This window comes from Schistocerca serialis, chromosome 6, assembly GCF_023864345.2.
Source record: "Schistocerca serialis cubense isolate TAMUIC-IGC-003099 chromosome 6, iqSchSeri2.2, whole genome shotgun sequence".
NCBI lineage: Eukaryota > Metazoa > Arthropoda > Insecta > Orthoptera > Acrididae > Schistocerca > Schistocerca serialis.
Genome location: NC_064643.1, coordinates 577799347 through 577816555, shown reverse-complemented (window position 1 = coordinate 577816555; position 17209 = coordinate 577799347). Strand labels below are relative to the sequence as shown.

The window sequence follows — 17209 nt, the reverse complement described above, 5'->3', positions numbered from 1 at the left end:
GGGAGAAGTTGGTGGCCTGCTAGGTGCAGCATTTGGAGAAGCCGAGGAAGGGAAATGATTATGCAGTCAAGCATGTGGGACAGAAAGCATGTGTGAGGCTGGAATGGCGTCAGGGATCAGAACAGAGGCATGTGAGAGACACGGAGTTATAGGAACAAAAAGTATGCTGCAGGTGAGTTCCCACCTGCACAGTTCAGAAAAGCGGGTTTTGGTGGAAAGAATCCAGGTGGTATGGATTTTGCATTGATCTTCATTCATTAATCCCTGTTCCCTACCTGCTCCTTCCATACTTCCATTGCAGCCTAACAAACGCCTCCTGTCCCCCCCAGCTCATCTATAAAGTCCTTCACTTTCTCTGCTTGTCTTCTCTCCTTTCCTCCCCCCCCCCCCCCCCCCCCCTCCCAGTGCCCCTCTCTAGCAAATATGCTGCTCCTAGGAATGTATCATTCTGTCTCTGTACATTCCCAAAGGCAACACTACAGTATCTTTACCTACCCTTCCATTTCTCTCCCTGTCCACCTAATATTTCAATATTTCTTCTGCATGGCAACTACCCATTCCAGTGGAGATCACTGCTAACCACAATGGGGCCACAGTGTTCATTTATATGTGCATGAGTTGTGCTAGTCAGCAAGTACTCTACCAACGGAGCTACCTAAGCACGACTCACAACCTGTCTTCACAGCTTTACTTCCACCAGGGTTCCATTTCAGCGCACACTTTACTGCAGAGTGAGTATCTCATTCTGGAAAGATCCCCAGGCTGTGGCTAAGCCATGTCTCCACAATCCTTCTGTGAAGTTTGGATGGTAGAAGATGAGGTACTGGTGGAAACAAAGCTGTAAGGATGGGTCGTGATTCATATTTGGGTAGGTCACTTGGTAGAGCACTTGCCATGAATGGCAAAGGTCCTGAGTTTGAGTCTCAGTCTGGCACACAGTTTTGATCTGCCAGGTAGTTACATTCACAATGTGCTGCAATACCCAAAAGTTTCTGTTAGGTGAATAACATAGCAACTTACATCCACATTCAAACAATTCCATGTAAATATCTACAAAATTATGCTACAGTTTTATGAGTCTGAAGGACCTAATACTGCATAATGTTGTGTGTGAAGAGTACTGGTCATGCTGCTTTGTCCCCGAGATCAAGCAAAGACATAATGACAGGTGACATTCAAGAAAATCCATACAGCTCTTTTGCTCTAGAAAAGTAATACTTGTGCTTCTTTGAGAGCAGCAAGCTGTTAAACAGCAAATCATATTTTTATCAAAATAACAAGATTAAAATGTTTGATATCATGAATGTGGATGCACTGTTGCAGAAAATTAATAGAAGGCAACACATTAACCAATTAATAATAAAAAATATTTTGGTTCTTTGCTCTGAATGTCTACTACATCTGGCATTTTTACTCAATGGAGCACCAACTGATTATCATAGACTTGGATTCTTGGTGGAGGAACCAGGTGGCAGGAAGTTACAGAATGATGTTAAAGAAAAAGAGGTGGTTTACACATGGTAACTCAGTCTGAATTCTTTGTTTCTGTCTGTGGAATCAAAACATTAATAAAATGTTGACAAACTTGCATTGATCTCAATAAAGTCTGTGTTGAAAAGTGATAACATGTTTTCTTCTCTAATAAAAAGTTGTTAAGGTTATTTAATGACTTTGTATATAGACATCGTACAAAGCAGTTATATACAGCTAATCATTTTCTTGTAAAATTACTTTGTTTTGTTTCAAAATTATATTATTTAACGAAAATTTGTTTCTACAGGGTCCTGATGAGCTGACCAGAGACTTAGTTGCACAGCTTACAGCAAGAAGGAACATTTACTTGATTGCAGCAACTGTCAATGAACAGATTGCAGCACGATTTGTTGTATGTAGTACTGTGACAGAAGAGAAGGACATTGTAAAATCATGGCAGGAAATTTTGTATGTTGCAAATAAGATACTGGACTCCAATGCTGATGATATGAGTGTTAAAATTGTAGAAAAGGTTTAAAATATATTTGAAACATATGTGGGTCATGTATTTTACAACAGACTGTATACTATGAAATATGTATAACATTTTTAGCTTTAATGCAACTGTGTGTTTCATATACTGCACCATCACAAAAAATAAAATAAAATAAAATAGAAAATAACAAAAGCATAAAAGGCCTCATACAGAAAGTATTGTAAGATGTCGCATACTGTTAATATATAAATCATTGACGAGAAGAATTTTTTACACAAAATGTTTTCTTGATTAAACACTGCTACAATCTCTCTCTCTCTCTCTCTCTCTCTCTCTCTCTCTCTCTCTCTCTCTCTCTCTTGTTACACTTTTGGAATGGGCTATGCTGATTTGTTACGACCCTATCAAGCATCTTCAGAGTTCTTATTACACTTTTGGAATGGGCTATGCTGATTTGTTATGACCCTATCAAGCATCTTCAACAAACTCCCATTACACGTACTATAAGAAACTGAGGGCCACTATAAATTCAAACGAAAATTAACTTACCTGCTTTTAACTTAATAGCATATACAGTCCAGAAGCACTCAATGAATAAAGGGATGCTGATCACTGGCAAGACAATGGCAGATTTTAGGGAATGCTAAGAAAAGGATTACTGTGGTGAAGTTTTCAGTGAGTGCAATACTACCTCTAAATTTTAAAACATTTGTTTAATTAATTATTTTTACTATTTCCCCAAAAAATTAACTTAATGCAGCACTAGGTAACCATTATGGAAACACTGGATCACCACAGGTAATCACAAAAAGCTCATCCATGAAATAGCCAGAATGAGTAATGACCCACAAATACTTTCATATCATAAATATTGCTGAAACATATGAATATAAGTTGTATAAATTCCAAGAACATGCTCATAGCTGTCCATTTGAAAACTGACAGCTAAGACAATAAAATGAAATCAGCACTGAATATTGTAGAAAAGACAAGAAAGAGGCCATGAAAGATGATACTGTTGCTGTTAAATAGAATTAGAGTCTTATAACAGACAGTTCATGTGGAGCAAGTATTACAAATAACTTAAAAATTAGCAAGAAAAATTGTGTAAGCAGTTGCAAGGTGACAGGAAATGTGAATATCAAAAATGCAATACAGATGTGATGTAATGAAATTAAAATTTCTCTCATCCTCATGTAAAATGAAGAAAATCACAAGATGCTCAAAGGCAAGAGTTTATATGAGGCTGCTGATACGGTTAAGCTATTAAAATGTTCTGGTCTTATAATGTGTAATGTTCTTAGTCACATGAATAATACATAATTAATTCAGGATATTTTTCCAAATATATGTTATTGTATGCTTCTATAAAATAAAGGGGGAGAGGTACAAATAAGTATCAGACAGTCTATTTTCTGACATCACTTTCCAAAATCTTTGAGAGAATAGTGTACCAGAGAATTGACCCCCAGTTGCACCAATATGACAAGCTTCCCTGTCACACTTTGAGTTTCAAAAGAAACACTTCTGTAGAACAGATGTTTGTACATTCACTGAGATTATAGTAAAATATTAAATGATAAAAAATATTACTAATTGAGTTCTTCTGGAATTTGCAGAAGGTATTTAATTGTGTAATTCATCATACTTTATTTTACATTTTATGGAATAAACAGTTCAGAACACAAACATATTACTCATATTCAAGTGTATTGTATCACCCCAATCAAAAGACATACTTTGTTATTGTTCCACAATTTTTGCCACTTTGACTGTGATAAACTGATTTCACTGATGTTCATCCTTGGCATGCTGTTGTAGAAGGTGTCACAAATTCAGTTTAGTAATAAAATCCATGCAGCTTGCATGTTTATATTTATATATACCAGCATATAAGGTGACTTCAAGGTTTTCCTTTGTCTGAGACTCCATGTGCCAGATAAATCTGATTCAAAATTCTAGATTATAATATTTTATTGTTTATGTAATTTTTGCTTAATCTTTCATCATTTGTGTCAAGCGTTTTATGCATCATGACACTGTGTAATTTAAAATATCTGTGAGAGGAGTGAAAAATACATACTATATTGTGAATTGTAAACCAAATTTGGTCATCAGCGCCCAAACGCATAAAAACAGGAACACATGCAGTGAAGGGACTAAGACAGACAGTGAACAAGCAGAACGGCTAAAAGACACAGACTCGATGCAGTTCCAAATCCTCACATACAGAGGCAAAACAAGAGGAGAAGAAACGCACTAAAAAAGAAAGGGAAACACAAGGAAAGGAGAACAGAAACCGAAGGGAAACAAGGAGGTATTCGTGACTGGTGGACCTCTTACCTAAAACCTGGGTGAGCCAGTCACCCAGCAGCACATTAAAACCCTCTCCCTAAAATCCAAGGCAACAAATTGGACAGGACACAAAACCGTAAGACCTTAACCACAGTCGTCGTGTCGTCTTGCAAAATAGAAGGCAAATCTGGTGGCAAAGAAACCACCGCCCTGTGGTCAGAGAATAAAAGACAGTCAAGTAAAATGTGGCGGACAGTAATCTGGATGCCACAAGCACTGCAGATTGGGGGCTCCTCCCGCCGGAGTAAAAAACCATGTGTTAAAGGACTGTGCCCAATGCGGAGGCGGGTGAGGAGAACCTCATCCTGCCTGCATGACTGGTAGGATGTACGCCATGGCCGCATGGTGGCCTTGACCAGACGCAGCTTATTGTCACCGACTGCCAGCCACTCCTCTTCCCATTGATGCATAACACGAAAAAGCAGGAGGGAGGTAACAGCATGGAGGGGGATGGCACATTCAACAATGTGAGGGAGGGAACATGCATCTTTGGCAGACACATCCGCCAGTTCGTTTCCCCTAATACCCACATGCCCCGGCACCCAGCAGAAACAAACCTCCTTCCCCTGCCATTGCAGGTGGAGTAGGGCATCATCGATGTTCTGGATGACCGTATCCGCTGGGTACAAGTGTTGCATGGTCTGAAGGGCACTCAGGGAGTCAGAACAGATGAGGAACTTAAGACTGGGAACACATCTCATCTGCTCCAATGCCCGCAAGATCGCAAACAATTCGGCATCAATGATGGTAAACGCCGCAGGAAGCCGTAACTTGACGACTCGATCAGGGAAAACAACAGCACAACCATCAGAGTCCCCCTGTTTAGAGCCATCCATAAATACTGGTACATGGTTGGGATGCTGGTGTAAAATATCGGAAAATAAGGAGGTAAAAACAAATGCAGGAGTGCAGCTCCTCTGGTACTCTGACAAGTCTAAAAGGACGCTGGGCCTCTGGAGCAACCAGGAAGGCAGGCGGGTAAAACCTTGTCGTTGGGGGGCCACACGCTCCACACCAAGGGACTCAAGCAAATGCTTGGCACGAATCCCAAATGGTCTCATTGCCCTGGGACGACTGGAAAAGAGATGTTCCATAGGCGGTCGGGCAACAGTAGGGTATGCAGGGGAGGTAGGACAGGCAAGGAATTGACACACCCGTCGCACCATGAGGAGTTTCAGCCGGATGGCGAGCGGTGGATCTCCTGCCTCAGCACACAGGCTGGGTATGGGACTGGTACGGAAGGTACCAGTGGCCAGCCTGATACCCTCATGGTGTACTGCGTCAATAATCTTCAGGTACGAAGGCATTGCTGACCCATACACAGTGCAACCATAGTCAAGACACGATCAAACGAAAGTCCTATAAAACTGCAGCAGACGCACCCGATCTGCTCCCCAGGACCGATGGCTCAGACACTTCAAAATATTCAGTGCCTTCAGGGCCCGCACCTTCAGGTCTTTAAGGTGAGGCAACCACGACAACTTGGAATCAAAAGTGAGGCCCAGGAACCTCACAATGTCTCTAAAAGGAAGAACGGTGTCCCTCAGACGCAATTCAGGGGAGGTAAAAAGATGTCGAGAACGATTAAAATGAACACACACACATTTGTCTGCAGAAAAGGTAAAACCCGTCTTCACAGTCCATGCCTCTAAGTGCTTTATCGTAAGCTGCAATTGCCGACTAGCAGTGACAAGACTGGAGGAAGAACAGAAAACAGCAAAATCGTCCACAAACAAGGAGCACTGGGCAGGACTCTGGATAGCGGACGTGATACTGTTAATGGCAACGGCAAAGAGGGTGACACGTAAAACGCTTCCCTGAGGAACACCATTCTCCTGCACTACAAATCAGATAGCACATTACCAACCCAATATCAAAAGAGGTGGTGGGAAAGAAAGGACCAAATGAAGATGGGGAGACAGCCACGAAAGCCCCACTCATGGAGTTGATTGAGGATAAGGCGGCGCCAAGTAGTGTCATACGCCTTATTAATGTCAAAGAATACACCTAGACAATGCTGGTTATGTAGGAAGGCCTGCTGGATGGCCGCCTCAAGCAGGGTCAAGTTGTCTATAGTGGAACGACATCTCCGAAAGCCACACTGAGAGGGGCTAAGGAGCTGCCTGGTCTCGAGCAGCCAAATCAGGCGACAGTTGACCATGTGTTCCAACATCTTCCCGACACAGCTCGTCAAAGCAATACTTCGATAACTACTGGGATGCATTCGATCCTTCCCCGGTTTGAGGAGGGGAATCAAAATCGCCTCCTTCCACGAGTCAGGGTACGTGCCGCATAACCATATCATATTAAAACAATTCAGGAGAACTTCCTTGGATGGCAGCAACAAGTGCTGCAGCATGCAGTACCGGATTTGATCATGTCCAGGCGCAGTATCATGAGCCACAGACAGCGCCAAATCCAGTTCCCACATTATGAAGGGGCAGTTGTAGGGTTCAGAATTTGGAGACTGGAAGTCCAAGTGACCCCTCTCGATGGCAGTGCGGTAGCGGCAGAAATCTGGATCACAGTTAATAGTGGCGGTAGATTCTGCAAAATGCATGGCCAGTGTCTGGGCAATGTCTCTCGGCGCCGTGAGGAGACATCCTTGATGCAGCAATGCTGTGACAGGTAGTTGGCTGAGTTTCCCGGAAATCCTCCTGATGGCTTCCCATACTTTCGTAGAACTAGTGGAATGGGAGATGGAGTTCAAGAACAATTGCCATGACCGTCATTTGCTCTCTTTAATCACTCGCCGCGCTTTGGCCCTTGCCACCCGAAAGGCTGCTAGATTGTCAGCTGCGGGACGGCACTTGAAGCGGCGCAAAGCTGCACAGCGTGCTCGGATGGCTGAGCGGCACTCAAAGGTCCACCAAGGGACAGGATGCCTCTTGGGATGACTTGAGGACCGTGGGATCGACAATTCAGCAGCATGGGAGATCACGGCTGTAACATGGTCGACCCATTCGTGGACACTGGCACGGTGTTCCAAAACAGCTAAATGGCTGAAAAGTGTCCAGTCAGCTCTGCAGAAGTGCCACCTGGGTGGCACTGGTAATGCCACAGTCTCATCCAGGAAGCGAATCCAAAGGGGGAAGTGGTCACTAGAATAGAGGCAGTGGCAACCTCCCACAGAGCAGAATCCGCGAGTGCTGGAGAGCAAAAGGAAAGGTCAATAGCTGACGACGACTCAGAAGCAGTACAGAAATGAGTGGGAGCACCAGAGTTTAGGATGCACAGTTCTTCAGACATCATGAGGCTTTCCAGAATGCGACCCCTGGGGCAAGTAGTCGGAGAGCCCCATAAGACATTATGAGCATTGAAGTCCCCCAAAAGAAGAAATGGGCGGGGGAGTTGGCTAATAAGATCTGTGAGAGCCTCAGAGTCTACCGCATCCTGAGGTGGTAAGTAAACTGAACAGACTGTGAGCCTCCAACCCACAAGAAGGTCAACTGCAACTGCTTGCAAGTCTGTAACGAGAGGGAGCTCAGATGAGGGGTGCATGTCACGGACAAAAAACCGCAACACCACCCTTTGCCCTTTCCCCCGTCAGATCATTTTTTCGATATACAGTATAGCCCTGTAAAGAAGGAGCATCAATGGCCCAAAAATGTGTCTCTTGGAGACATAAGCACAAAGGGCACTCTCGTACAAGGAGTTGTAATTCGGCCACATGCGTCCTGAACCCATTCAGGTTCCACTGTAATGTGGGAGCCAGTGATCAGGGTGGCTGAACTTTCACCCTGCCTCTGTGCTTTGGAGGAGAGCCCGAACTGGCTGGAGATTTATTCCTGGGGCGAGAAGATCGCTCCCGGTCGACATCAATGTCCATCAGCTCTGATGACGACCCACGGGAGATGTCAGACAGTACGATGGCCTTGTCGTCGGACCGACCCTGACTAGTCTCCTGAGGTGGCAAAACCTTCACCTTCGGCGTCTTTGTCTTGGGGGGATTTAAATGCAGAGCCTTGTCAAAAGCTGGAGCTGTACTCGCCTGGGCAGAAGGTGCCATATGGGGAGAGGCAGGAAGTACCCCAATGTCAGCAACCACGGCCTTGTCCGACGTTGCGGGGAGAGCTGCAGGTTGCAAAACAACCACAGCAGCACAAGTGCACTGGCAAACACAGGTATTAGTGCTAACACTAGCAACCTCCATTTGTGTGGCAACAGTGGCCATTAGTACCGTTTTTTTTTCAGAGCGGAAGCGAAAGACGTTGTAAACACAGGAGGTTGCATGGCCTTAAAGAGCTTCTTGGCCTCACCATAGGGGACGCGCTTAGATGTTTTAATCTCCTGTATCTTCTGTTCTTCGAGATAGATGGGGCAGACCCGGCTCCAGACAGGGTGACTCCCAGAGCAATTCATGCACTTCACAGGCGATGAACAAACGGCTCCTTCATGGGCAGGCTGACCACATTTACCACAAGTGGCTATCCCATTGCACCCCAATGTAGTATGCCCAAAGCGCTGACATTTAAAACAGCGCATTGGGTTAGGGAAATATGGCCGTACTGGCAAACGTAAGAACCCCGCTTTAACATGCTCTCGGGCAACTGAACATGAGAATAAATGAGTCGGATTTGACGAGGTCCCCATTGATTCGTTTCATAATATGCTGCACGTCAACAATACCTTCATCAACCCACTCAGATTTTAACTCGTCTGTGGGGATATCCACCAAGTCCCTACATGTCACAACACCCTTACTATAATTCAAAGTGGAGTGGAGCTCGGTCTCGATAGCATACTCACCGAGACAGGTTGCATTCTGAAGAGAAGCGACTTGACGGGAACTAGAAGTCTCAATTAATAGAGTCCCATTGCGCAGTCGCTTCACAGATTTCAGTATTCCTGCAATTCCCTCAAGACCCTTGTGGATGTAAAAGGGAGAAACCCTCTCAAAGCTGCCCTTCTTCCATTTAATAATCAAAAACACATTCTGATTATCAGCATGTGTTCTGTTACGACAGTCTGATAAATCTCTAGCAACACCAGGCGCTGGAGGACTCGTAGCACGAAGTCGCTTTTTCGATGGGGTGTGTTTTCCTACTAGTGGCCCACCCAATCCACAGGTAGGGGGAAATGTAGAGGTTGAAGGGCCCATTGCGGTCCCACGAGCAGCTAGGGAACTAAAGGTCCGCTCAGACAGAGCCCCGCGTGCCTGAGTAAGCCTTATACAACTGGGGTGCAGCAGGTGCCCCAGAGGTTGCCCGCTTGTGACTGTTCCACCCCAACACCCATGCATCTTATAGGCGCGGAGCACACCATAAGATTGAGGGGTTTTTATAGAGGTTGACCTGCCTCGCAATCCAGGCTGTCAAGCCAAGATTACCATTCCCCGCAGCACACAACATTCCACCGCCGCGCCATACGGTGGTCGCTGAAGCATGTCCGGGCGTTACGGTGACAGGAGACTGGCGGCACTGACCAGTCCCCAGCTCAGGACCCCGGGGTCGCCAAGCCCGTACTCAGCAATTGAATTCTGAGCCCCTGGGGGCAAGCAATGGAAAGTCCAGTTTGGAATGTCAACAATATTCTGAAAAGGATAGACTGCTACTCACTGTAAAAGATGACACATCGAAAAGCACGATGAAAAGACTGTTATGCACTGACTTTTTGGCAAAGGCCTTCATCAGAAAACAAGAAAAAACACACACACACACACACACACGACTGCTATCTCCAGCTGCTGTGGCCAGAATGCAACTGTCATGTAGAACGAAAACAGTAGTCCAGAATGGAGTGGGAAAGGAGAAGAACAGCAGGCTGGGTGTGGGCATAGGTGGGGAAGTAGAGAGTGCTGTCTCACGGCACTTGCAGGGACTAGATGACAGCAGTACATGGCTGTGAGGCACAGTGTTTGGAGGCTGTGTGGGAGGGTGGAACGGCAATGGTAACGTGAGCAGAAAAAGAGAGGAGCAGAAGAGGGGAAGAGATTGGTGGGTATGTTGGCAGACAGCAAAGCACAATGAGGGTGAGTGGACATGAATTAGGAGGAGGTAATAATATAGACGGAATGGAAACTGTTGGGTGGAGGATGTGGGGACAGTAGGTCACCATAGGTTGTGGCTGGAATAATTTTGGAAGTGGAAAATGTGTTGCAAGGATAACTCCAATCCGCTGAAATGTGGCCAAGGGCAAAGTGGACCACACTGTGGCATCTTCAATCAGCTTTTATGAACTGTGGACATGGTAATTCTCTGTACACCACTTTCTATGGTCCTGAAATAATCCCAGCCTCAACATATAGTAACCTACTGTGACCACATGCTCCACCTAACAGTTTCCTCCCCATCTGTGCAACACCTCATCCTAATCCATGTTCCCCTCACCCTCATTGTGTGCTGCTCTCTGCTATGCACCCATTGATTTTTTTTCTCTTCGCTGCTCCTCTCCTTTTCAGCTCCCTGTTACCCGCTCACAGTCTCACAACGATGCATCTGGCAGCCATGTCGGGCTTCCATCTGGCCCCTGCATGCTCTGCCAGACAGCACTCTTCTTTCTGCCTCACCTGGATTGCTGCTTTCATTGTCATACATGCACGAGGCATGCCTACTTGTGTGAATGTGTGTGTGTTTTGCTTTCTAAAGAAGGCCTTGGCCACAAGCTCAGTGTGTAACAGTCTTTTCATTGTGCCTGACAATACATCATTTTTGCAGTTTGTAATTTTAAGGAACTCATGGCAACTGTATCCTCAAAAACAATTGTTCCTTAATTACATTGTGTACTTGCATGATAAGAGGCATATTTTTGAGAATTTTTGTACAGTTATGAGTATTGTGAAAACTGTATTCCATAGAAAACTGTGAGCTACAATTATGTATTCTGTAAATTTTGGGAGTAACGTCTTGTCAGCAAATCTCTTTCCCACTGTCAGTACTGTTCATAGCTACAGGATGTGTTAGTTACTGTTCATTAGCTCTCATGGCTGTCAAGTGACTGGAAGGTGTGTTGAGAATGGGTGTAGTGAGCAAAATGTCTAGATCCATGTACCAGGGTTACCAAAAGCATCGTCTCCAGTGGATTCTGACACTTCTACAGAAAATACAAGTTCCATCACTGATAATGCAGTTGTCTGTGAGTGTCCTGTCAGTGGTAGGTCCACAGGTCCTGTCCAGAGGAGGCTGGGACCAAGATAAACTCAGTGTATTACACCCATCCCCATAATCACAAGTCTGAGGTGCTGTTTTCCACTAGAACTGAAAAGGAGTCAGTAAGACTTGCTTAACTTGTTGAGAAGCCTACGGTGACCTGGGTCAAGGGACAAGAAAGCACAAAATGGTAGGGGTCTGTTAAATCAGCATTTCAGAGTTACAGTAAATAATGGTACCCCTTAGGGAAACAGCTGTAAAGGATGGGGAGAATGACCTTTGCACTCTTCATGTATGCTTGGAGGTCTCATTCAACCTGTTGTTCAGTCTGTTCAGGTAGCCACTGAGAGAGCAAGATGCAACGAAATATAGACTGTGCTCCACATTTTGAACAAGTGATGCCTCTTGTCAGGGATCAAAGTCATACTTCAACCTTCCAGTGACTGGCAGATAGGGTTGAGATGACCATCCTTGCTCGTAATATCAACGGACCTCAGAACAGTAGTATTGACCCCAGAACCTATCAGGGCCCATTGGCTCTGAATCCTGTAGATGTCTTGCACATCATGACTTAAGTTTCTGTGGGAAGCTAAATTATGACTCCCTGTAATTATACTATAAGGTTTGAGTTTTGTAGGGTCCCCCTAATGGATCAGGGCTGCAACAGAGGCTGCTACATAGGTGGCTTACTGTACATTAATTACACATCAGTGTTTTTTTTTTAAAAAAAGCTTAGGCAACTCTCCAGCCATTCAAGATGATAAAGCTGAACAGCTAAACACACACACACACACACACACACACACACACAGAGTCTCTGGCTGCTGAGTCCACAGTGTGAGCAGTTGTGCATGATGGAAGATGCAGCCAGATGGTGGGGGTAAGGAGGACGCTAGGGTGGGGAGGGGGAGGGATAGTAGGGTAGGGGTGTGGGAGAGAAAGTGCTGCTTGTGAGAGCATAATGGGACAAGGTGGAGAGAGTGTAGGGCAGCTAGGTGCAGTCGGGAGGGCAATGGAGAGTTAGTGGAAAAGGAGAGAGGTAAAAATACTGTAGGTGCATTGGTGGAATAGAAAACTGTCTGGTGCTGGAATGAGCACAGTGAAGGGGCAAGAAAGTAAGGACAAAAGACTAATGAAAGTTGAGGCCAGGAGGATTACAGGGATGTAGGATATATTGCATGAAGAGTTCTCACATGTGCATTTCAGAAAAGCTAGTATTTGTGGAAAGGATCCACATGGCACAGACTGTGAAGCAGTCACTGAAACGTAGAATTTTGGGCTGGCCAACAAGCTCAGCAATGAGGTGGTCCAGTTGTTTCTTGGCCTCAGTTTGTCGGTGCGCATTCATGTGGACAGACAGCTTGTTGGTTGTCATGCCTACATAGAATGCAGCAGAATGGCTGCAGTCTAACTTGTAGATCACATGACTGGTTTCACAGGTAGCTCTGCCTTTCATGGGACAGGTGATACTTGTGACCAAACTGGAGTAGGTGATGGTGGGATGATGTATGGGATAGGTCTTGCATCTAGGTCTATTATGGGGATATGAGCCATAAGGCAAGGGGTTGGGAGCAGGAGTTATGTAGAGATGGATGGGGATATTGTGTAGGTTCAGTGGGCAGCAGAATACCACGCTGGGAGGGGTGGGAAGGATAGCAGTTAGAACATTCCTCATTTTGGAGCATGAAAAGAGGTAGTCAAAACTTCGATGGAGAATGTGATTCAGTTGATCCAGTCCTGGGTGGTACTGAGTCAAGAGGGGAATGGTCCTCTGTGATCAGATGGTGGGACTTTGGGAGTTGGTGGGTGACTGGAGAAATAAGGCATGGGAGATCTGTTTTTGTACAAGGTTGGGAAGGTAATTACAGTCTGTGAGGGCCTCTGTGAGACCCTGGGTATATTTCAAGAAGGACTGCTCTTCTCTACAGATGCGATGGCCATGGCTGGCTAGGCTGAATGGAAGGGACTTCTTGGTATGGAATAGGTGGCAGCAGTTGAAGTAGAGGTTTTGGGGATGTTCAATACATGTGGTATGGACAGAGGTACTGATGCAACCATCTCTGAGGTGGAGGTCAACATCTAGGAAGGTGGCTTTTTGGGTTAAGTAGGAGCAGGTGAACTGAATGGGGTAGAAGGTGATGTTCTGGAGGAATGTGGATAGGGTGTCCTCACTCTCGATCCATATTGTGAAGATGTCATCAGTGAATCTGAACCAAATGAGGGGTTTGAGATTCTGGGTGTTAAGGTAGAATTCCTGTAGATGGGTTAGCATTGAATGGTGCCATTCAAGTGCCCATAGCTGTACACCAAATTTGTTTGTAGGTAATGCCTTCAAAGAAAAAATAATGGTGTGTGAGGATATTGTTGGTCAGGGTGATTAGGAAGGATGTTGTAGGTTTGGAGCCCATCAGCCACTGAAAAAGGCAGTGTTCAATAGCAGTAAGGCCATGGGCATTAGGGATGTTAGTGTAAAGAGAGGTGACATCAATAATGAGGAGCAGAACACCATGTGGTAAAGGAACAGGAGTTGTGGAGAGTCAGTGGAGGAAATGATATCTTTTATATAGAAGGGTAAGGTGTGGGTAATAGACTGAAGGTGTTGGTCTATGAAAGCAGAGCCCCCACACCGCTACCCTGGTATCCCTTCCTCTTCGCACCCCAGTGCCACCACCCAGTTGCATCTCCCATTATTTGCGGCTGCTTGCAGTGTGGCCACAGCAACCAGAGACTGCAGTCACGTGTTTGTGAACTGCATTTGCATGAGTATCTGTGTGTATGTTCTAGCTCTGACAAAGACATTGTTGGCCGAAAGCTCATTTTCTGACAGTGTTTTTGTTGTGCCTATCTGCAACTCAGCATCTCCGCTATATGGTGAGTAACAACTATCCTTTTTGTAATATTGTCACATTCCATCCTGAGTTGTCCATTGTTGAAAGGGTAGGATAATAGAAAATGGTTGTGGTGTATTCATCCCAGTAGATAAGACCTCAAATCCAACAAAATAGAAATGGAAGCTGCAGGTGAAATTGTTTGGACAAGGCTCAGTAGTGGGCATAAATTAGTGACTGGGTCTTTCTGTCGACCAGCAGACTCCCTCTCCCCTACCCGATATAACTGAAGACATTGATATATTTTTCGTAATCATATTGCCATCACTGGAGAAGGTTTTCATCATCCAATAATTGGGTGGCATAATTTCAGTTTTGTAAGTGGTGAGCATGACAAGTCACTCTTTAAAGCAGTTCAGATGCATTCACTGAAATTTACATACAACAGATAGTTCAGGGTCCCGCATAAATGTATTAGACCATATGACAACAAGTAGCTTTGACTTCTTTGAAGATCTCCTACTACAACTAATATCAGTCACTTTGAGACTAAAGTACAAACAGGAAGATTTCCATGTCCGTTAAGTTGGATAAAAATGTGTTCGTGTCACATCCAGGATCTTCCATGGTATATAACCACTGCAAAGAAACAGCAACCTCTGCCTGATAGGTGTAAAACAAAGCATGAGATTACATTTAGAGGGAATCGGTATGAAACTCATTTGGCTGTCAAGATAGCAGTGTGTAAAGCCTTCAGTGACTATCGCAGCAGAAAGATCTCTCACAAGACCTAAAGAAGTTTCAGTCATAGGTAAACACTCTTAGCTGCAACAGAGTTAATGTCCACACACTCATTGATCACACAGGAATTGAAACAGAGCAAAAGTAAAATTTCTAAGTTCCATTTTCAAATTTTCCTTTACTAAGGAAGTATACGTGTAGTGCTATGGTTTACTTCACACTCTACTGCACCTATCTCTGACCATGAGAAACAGTTACCATTAAACCAGGCTCCAGGGCTTAATGGGATTCCTTTCACATTCTGTTCAGAGTTTGCAGCTGAATTATATTTCAATTATAATAACTTTGTGGTTGACATTTCATTGAGTCAAGTAGTAGAGCATGGGCATTGGCCAATCACAGCTGTTTCTTGGGCTCCATGTGCTTGCTATGTTGCCTGTTCTTCTGGCACAAGCATAGCCTTGCCGACTGATTTAGGTTCCACAGGGTGGAGGCAGACCAGGTGAGGCAGGCTGCATGAGATACATTTTTTTTTGTGCATCTGGCTGTCAATCACATGAACACATAGTATGTTGTGTACCTGCTGGCAACTCCACTCCCCACCACAGTCATCTATCAGTCATATTATCATTTTAGTTGAAACACAGCTCCCATTTAACCATCATATACCACTGGTTCCTTCAACAAAAGACTATGAAAAAACTTGTAAAAAGGCACAGGCACATTGTAGTGATCCTTGGCATTCATGGAAGGGCATGTATCACATAAATCAAAAATAGAACTCAGAGTAATGATGTGCATGATTGCAATTAGTTTGTAAACACTGGGCCACATACTGCAGGAAAGTATAACTTAACAGGTGCAGAGTGTACCTACGAGAGAGCATTTGTAATCTCCGTGGAGCAACAAGGAACGAAGAAGGAGCTCTGGTACCATGGAAGACCTCTGGCACCAAGGAAAATGAATATGATGTATATAAGCAATTGTTGTTATATACTATTCACAGACACATTGATGAGAAGTCTTTGAGTGAGTAAAATTAGTTGGTTTTGGGAGTAGTAACTTCCCACGTGATGTGCAACCATTTATGAAAGTTTGTGACAAAATACATAGTTAATTGGAACCAATCTACACTTTATTTAACTAGAGAAGCAGTGTTTCCTTTTATAGCCACTGCACTTATAGAAATCTGCAAAGAAGAAAGAAGTTTGTTGCTGAGGAAGAACAGGACCCAGCATAGCTGTACCCTGAGCTAAATCACAAGAGATGCAATGTTGAATCTCTACACCAATTTAACAAAGGAGAGTTAAGCCGATGGTGGTGTAGTTGCATGGAGTAAGCAGTCAAAACATCACCACACAAGCCAAATACAACAGTCATCAGCCATTAACAAACACTCCACGTGGTGACCATATGATTATAAGTGGAATGTAGCAGATAAAAACAGATTGAAAGGTAAAAATTCCATAATAAATCAGCAAACCAAACAAGTGTTGTCAATGGAAACAGGGATCATAAAAAACAACATTGATGCACATAGGCCAAGAACATTCGCCTAAACTGATGAAACACGCAGCCTTAGGTGATCCGCGAAGAGCCAGCACCCAGCTAGCAACATCCGGCCAGCATGCAGCCGTCAACAACTGATCCTTTACCAGTGCACAGTCTACACCCCCATGACATCAGCATGCAGTCTAAACCACTGCATCATCACCAAGCATTCATCAGTGACTAGACCATCATCAGCACGCAATATGACTACTGTGAGCTACCAGAATTTCAGTTCAAAATTGTTTTCATGGGTATAGCGCAGTGATTCAGTAATATTTGTATGTTTTTTATGCCAGTGATAACAAGGAAAATGTCAACAGAGGTTAATATGGAAATATTATTACAAAAACTGGAAGACATACAGAGATAGTCAAATGAAAAGCTTCCACAATCAAAAGAATAATCTAATGGAAAATTTTCAAAGCTCAATAATAGATTCATACCAGTAACAAACAGTCATGGTAAATTTCAAGAGGGTATTAATGATAAGTTTGTGCAACTATGTCAAGACTTAGGAAACCAGTTTAAAGACACTCATGAGCAAGTAATGGAAAACCACAAGAAACTGTGGCAAGAATTAGAAACTCAGATTTAAGACACTCATGAAGCATTAGAGGCACATTTAGGATAGAAGCTAGATCAAAGATTCAATGTGTTAAGAGAAGGAATACACACTG

At 44.2% G+C, this 17209-nt stretch overlaps 1 protein-coding gene across 1 annotated transcript in view; it reads left to right on the top strand.

The window, feature by feature from the left end:
* Window positions 1–3892, top strand: part of LOC126485131 (aromatic-L-amino-acid decarboxylase-like) — a 179549-nt gene extending 175657 nt beyond the window's left edge. Inside the window, exon 12 of the mRNA XM_050108775.1 lies at window positions 1781–3892. Coding sequence (XP_049964732.1) covers window positions 1781–2011 — 231 coding nt within the window. The 3' untranslated portion in view covers window positions 2012–3892. The remainder of the gene's footprint in view (window positions 1–1780) is intronic.
* The last annotated feature ends 13317 nt before the right edge of the window (window positions 3893–17209 follow it).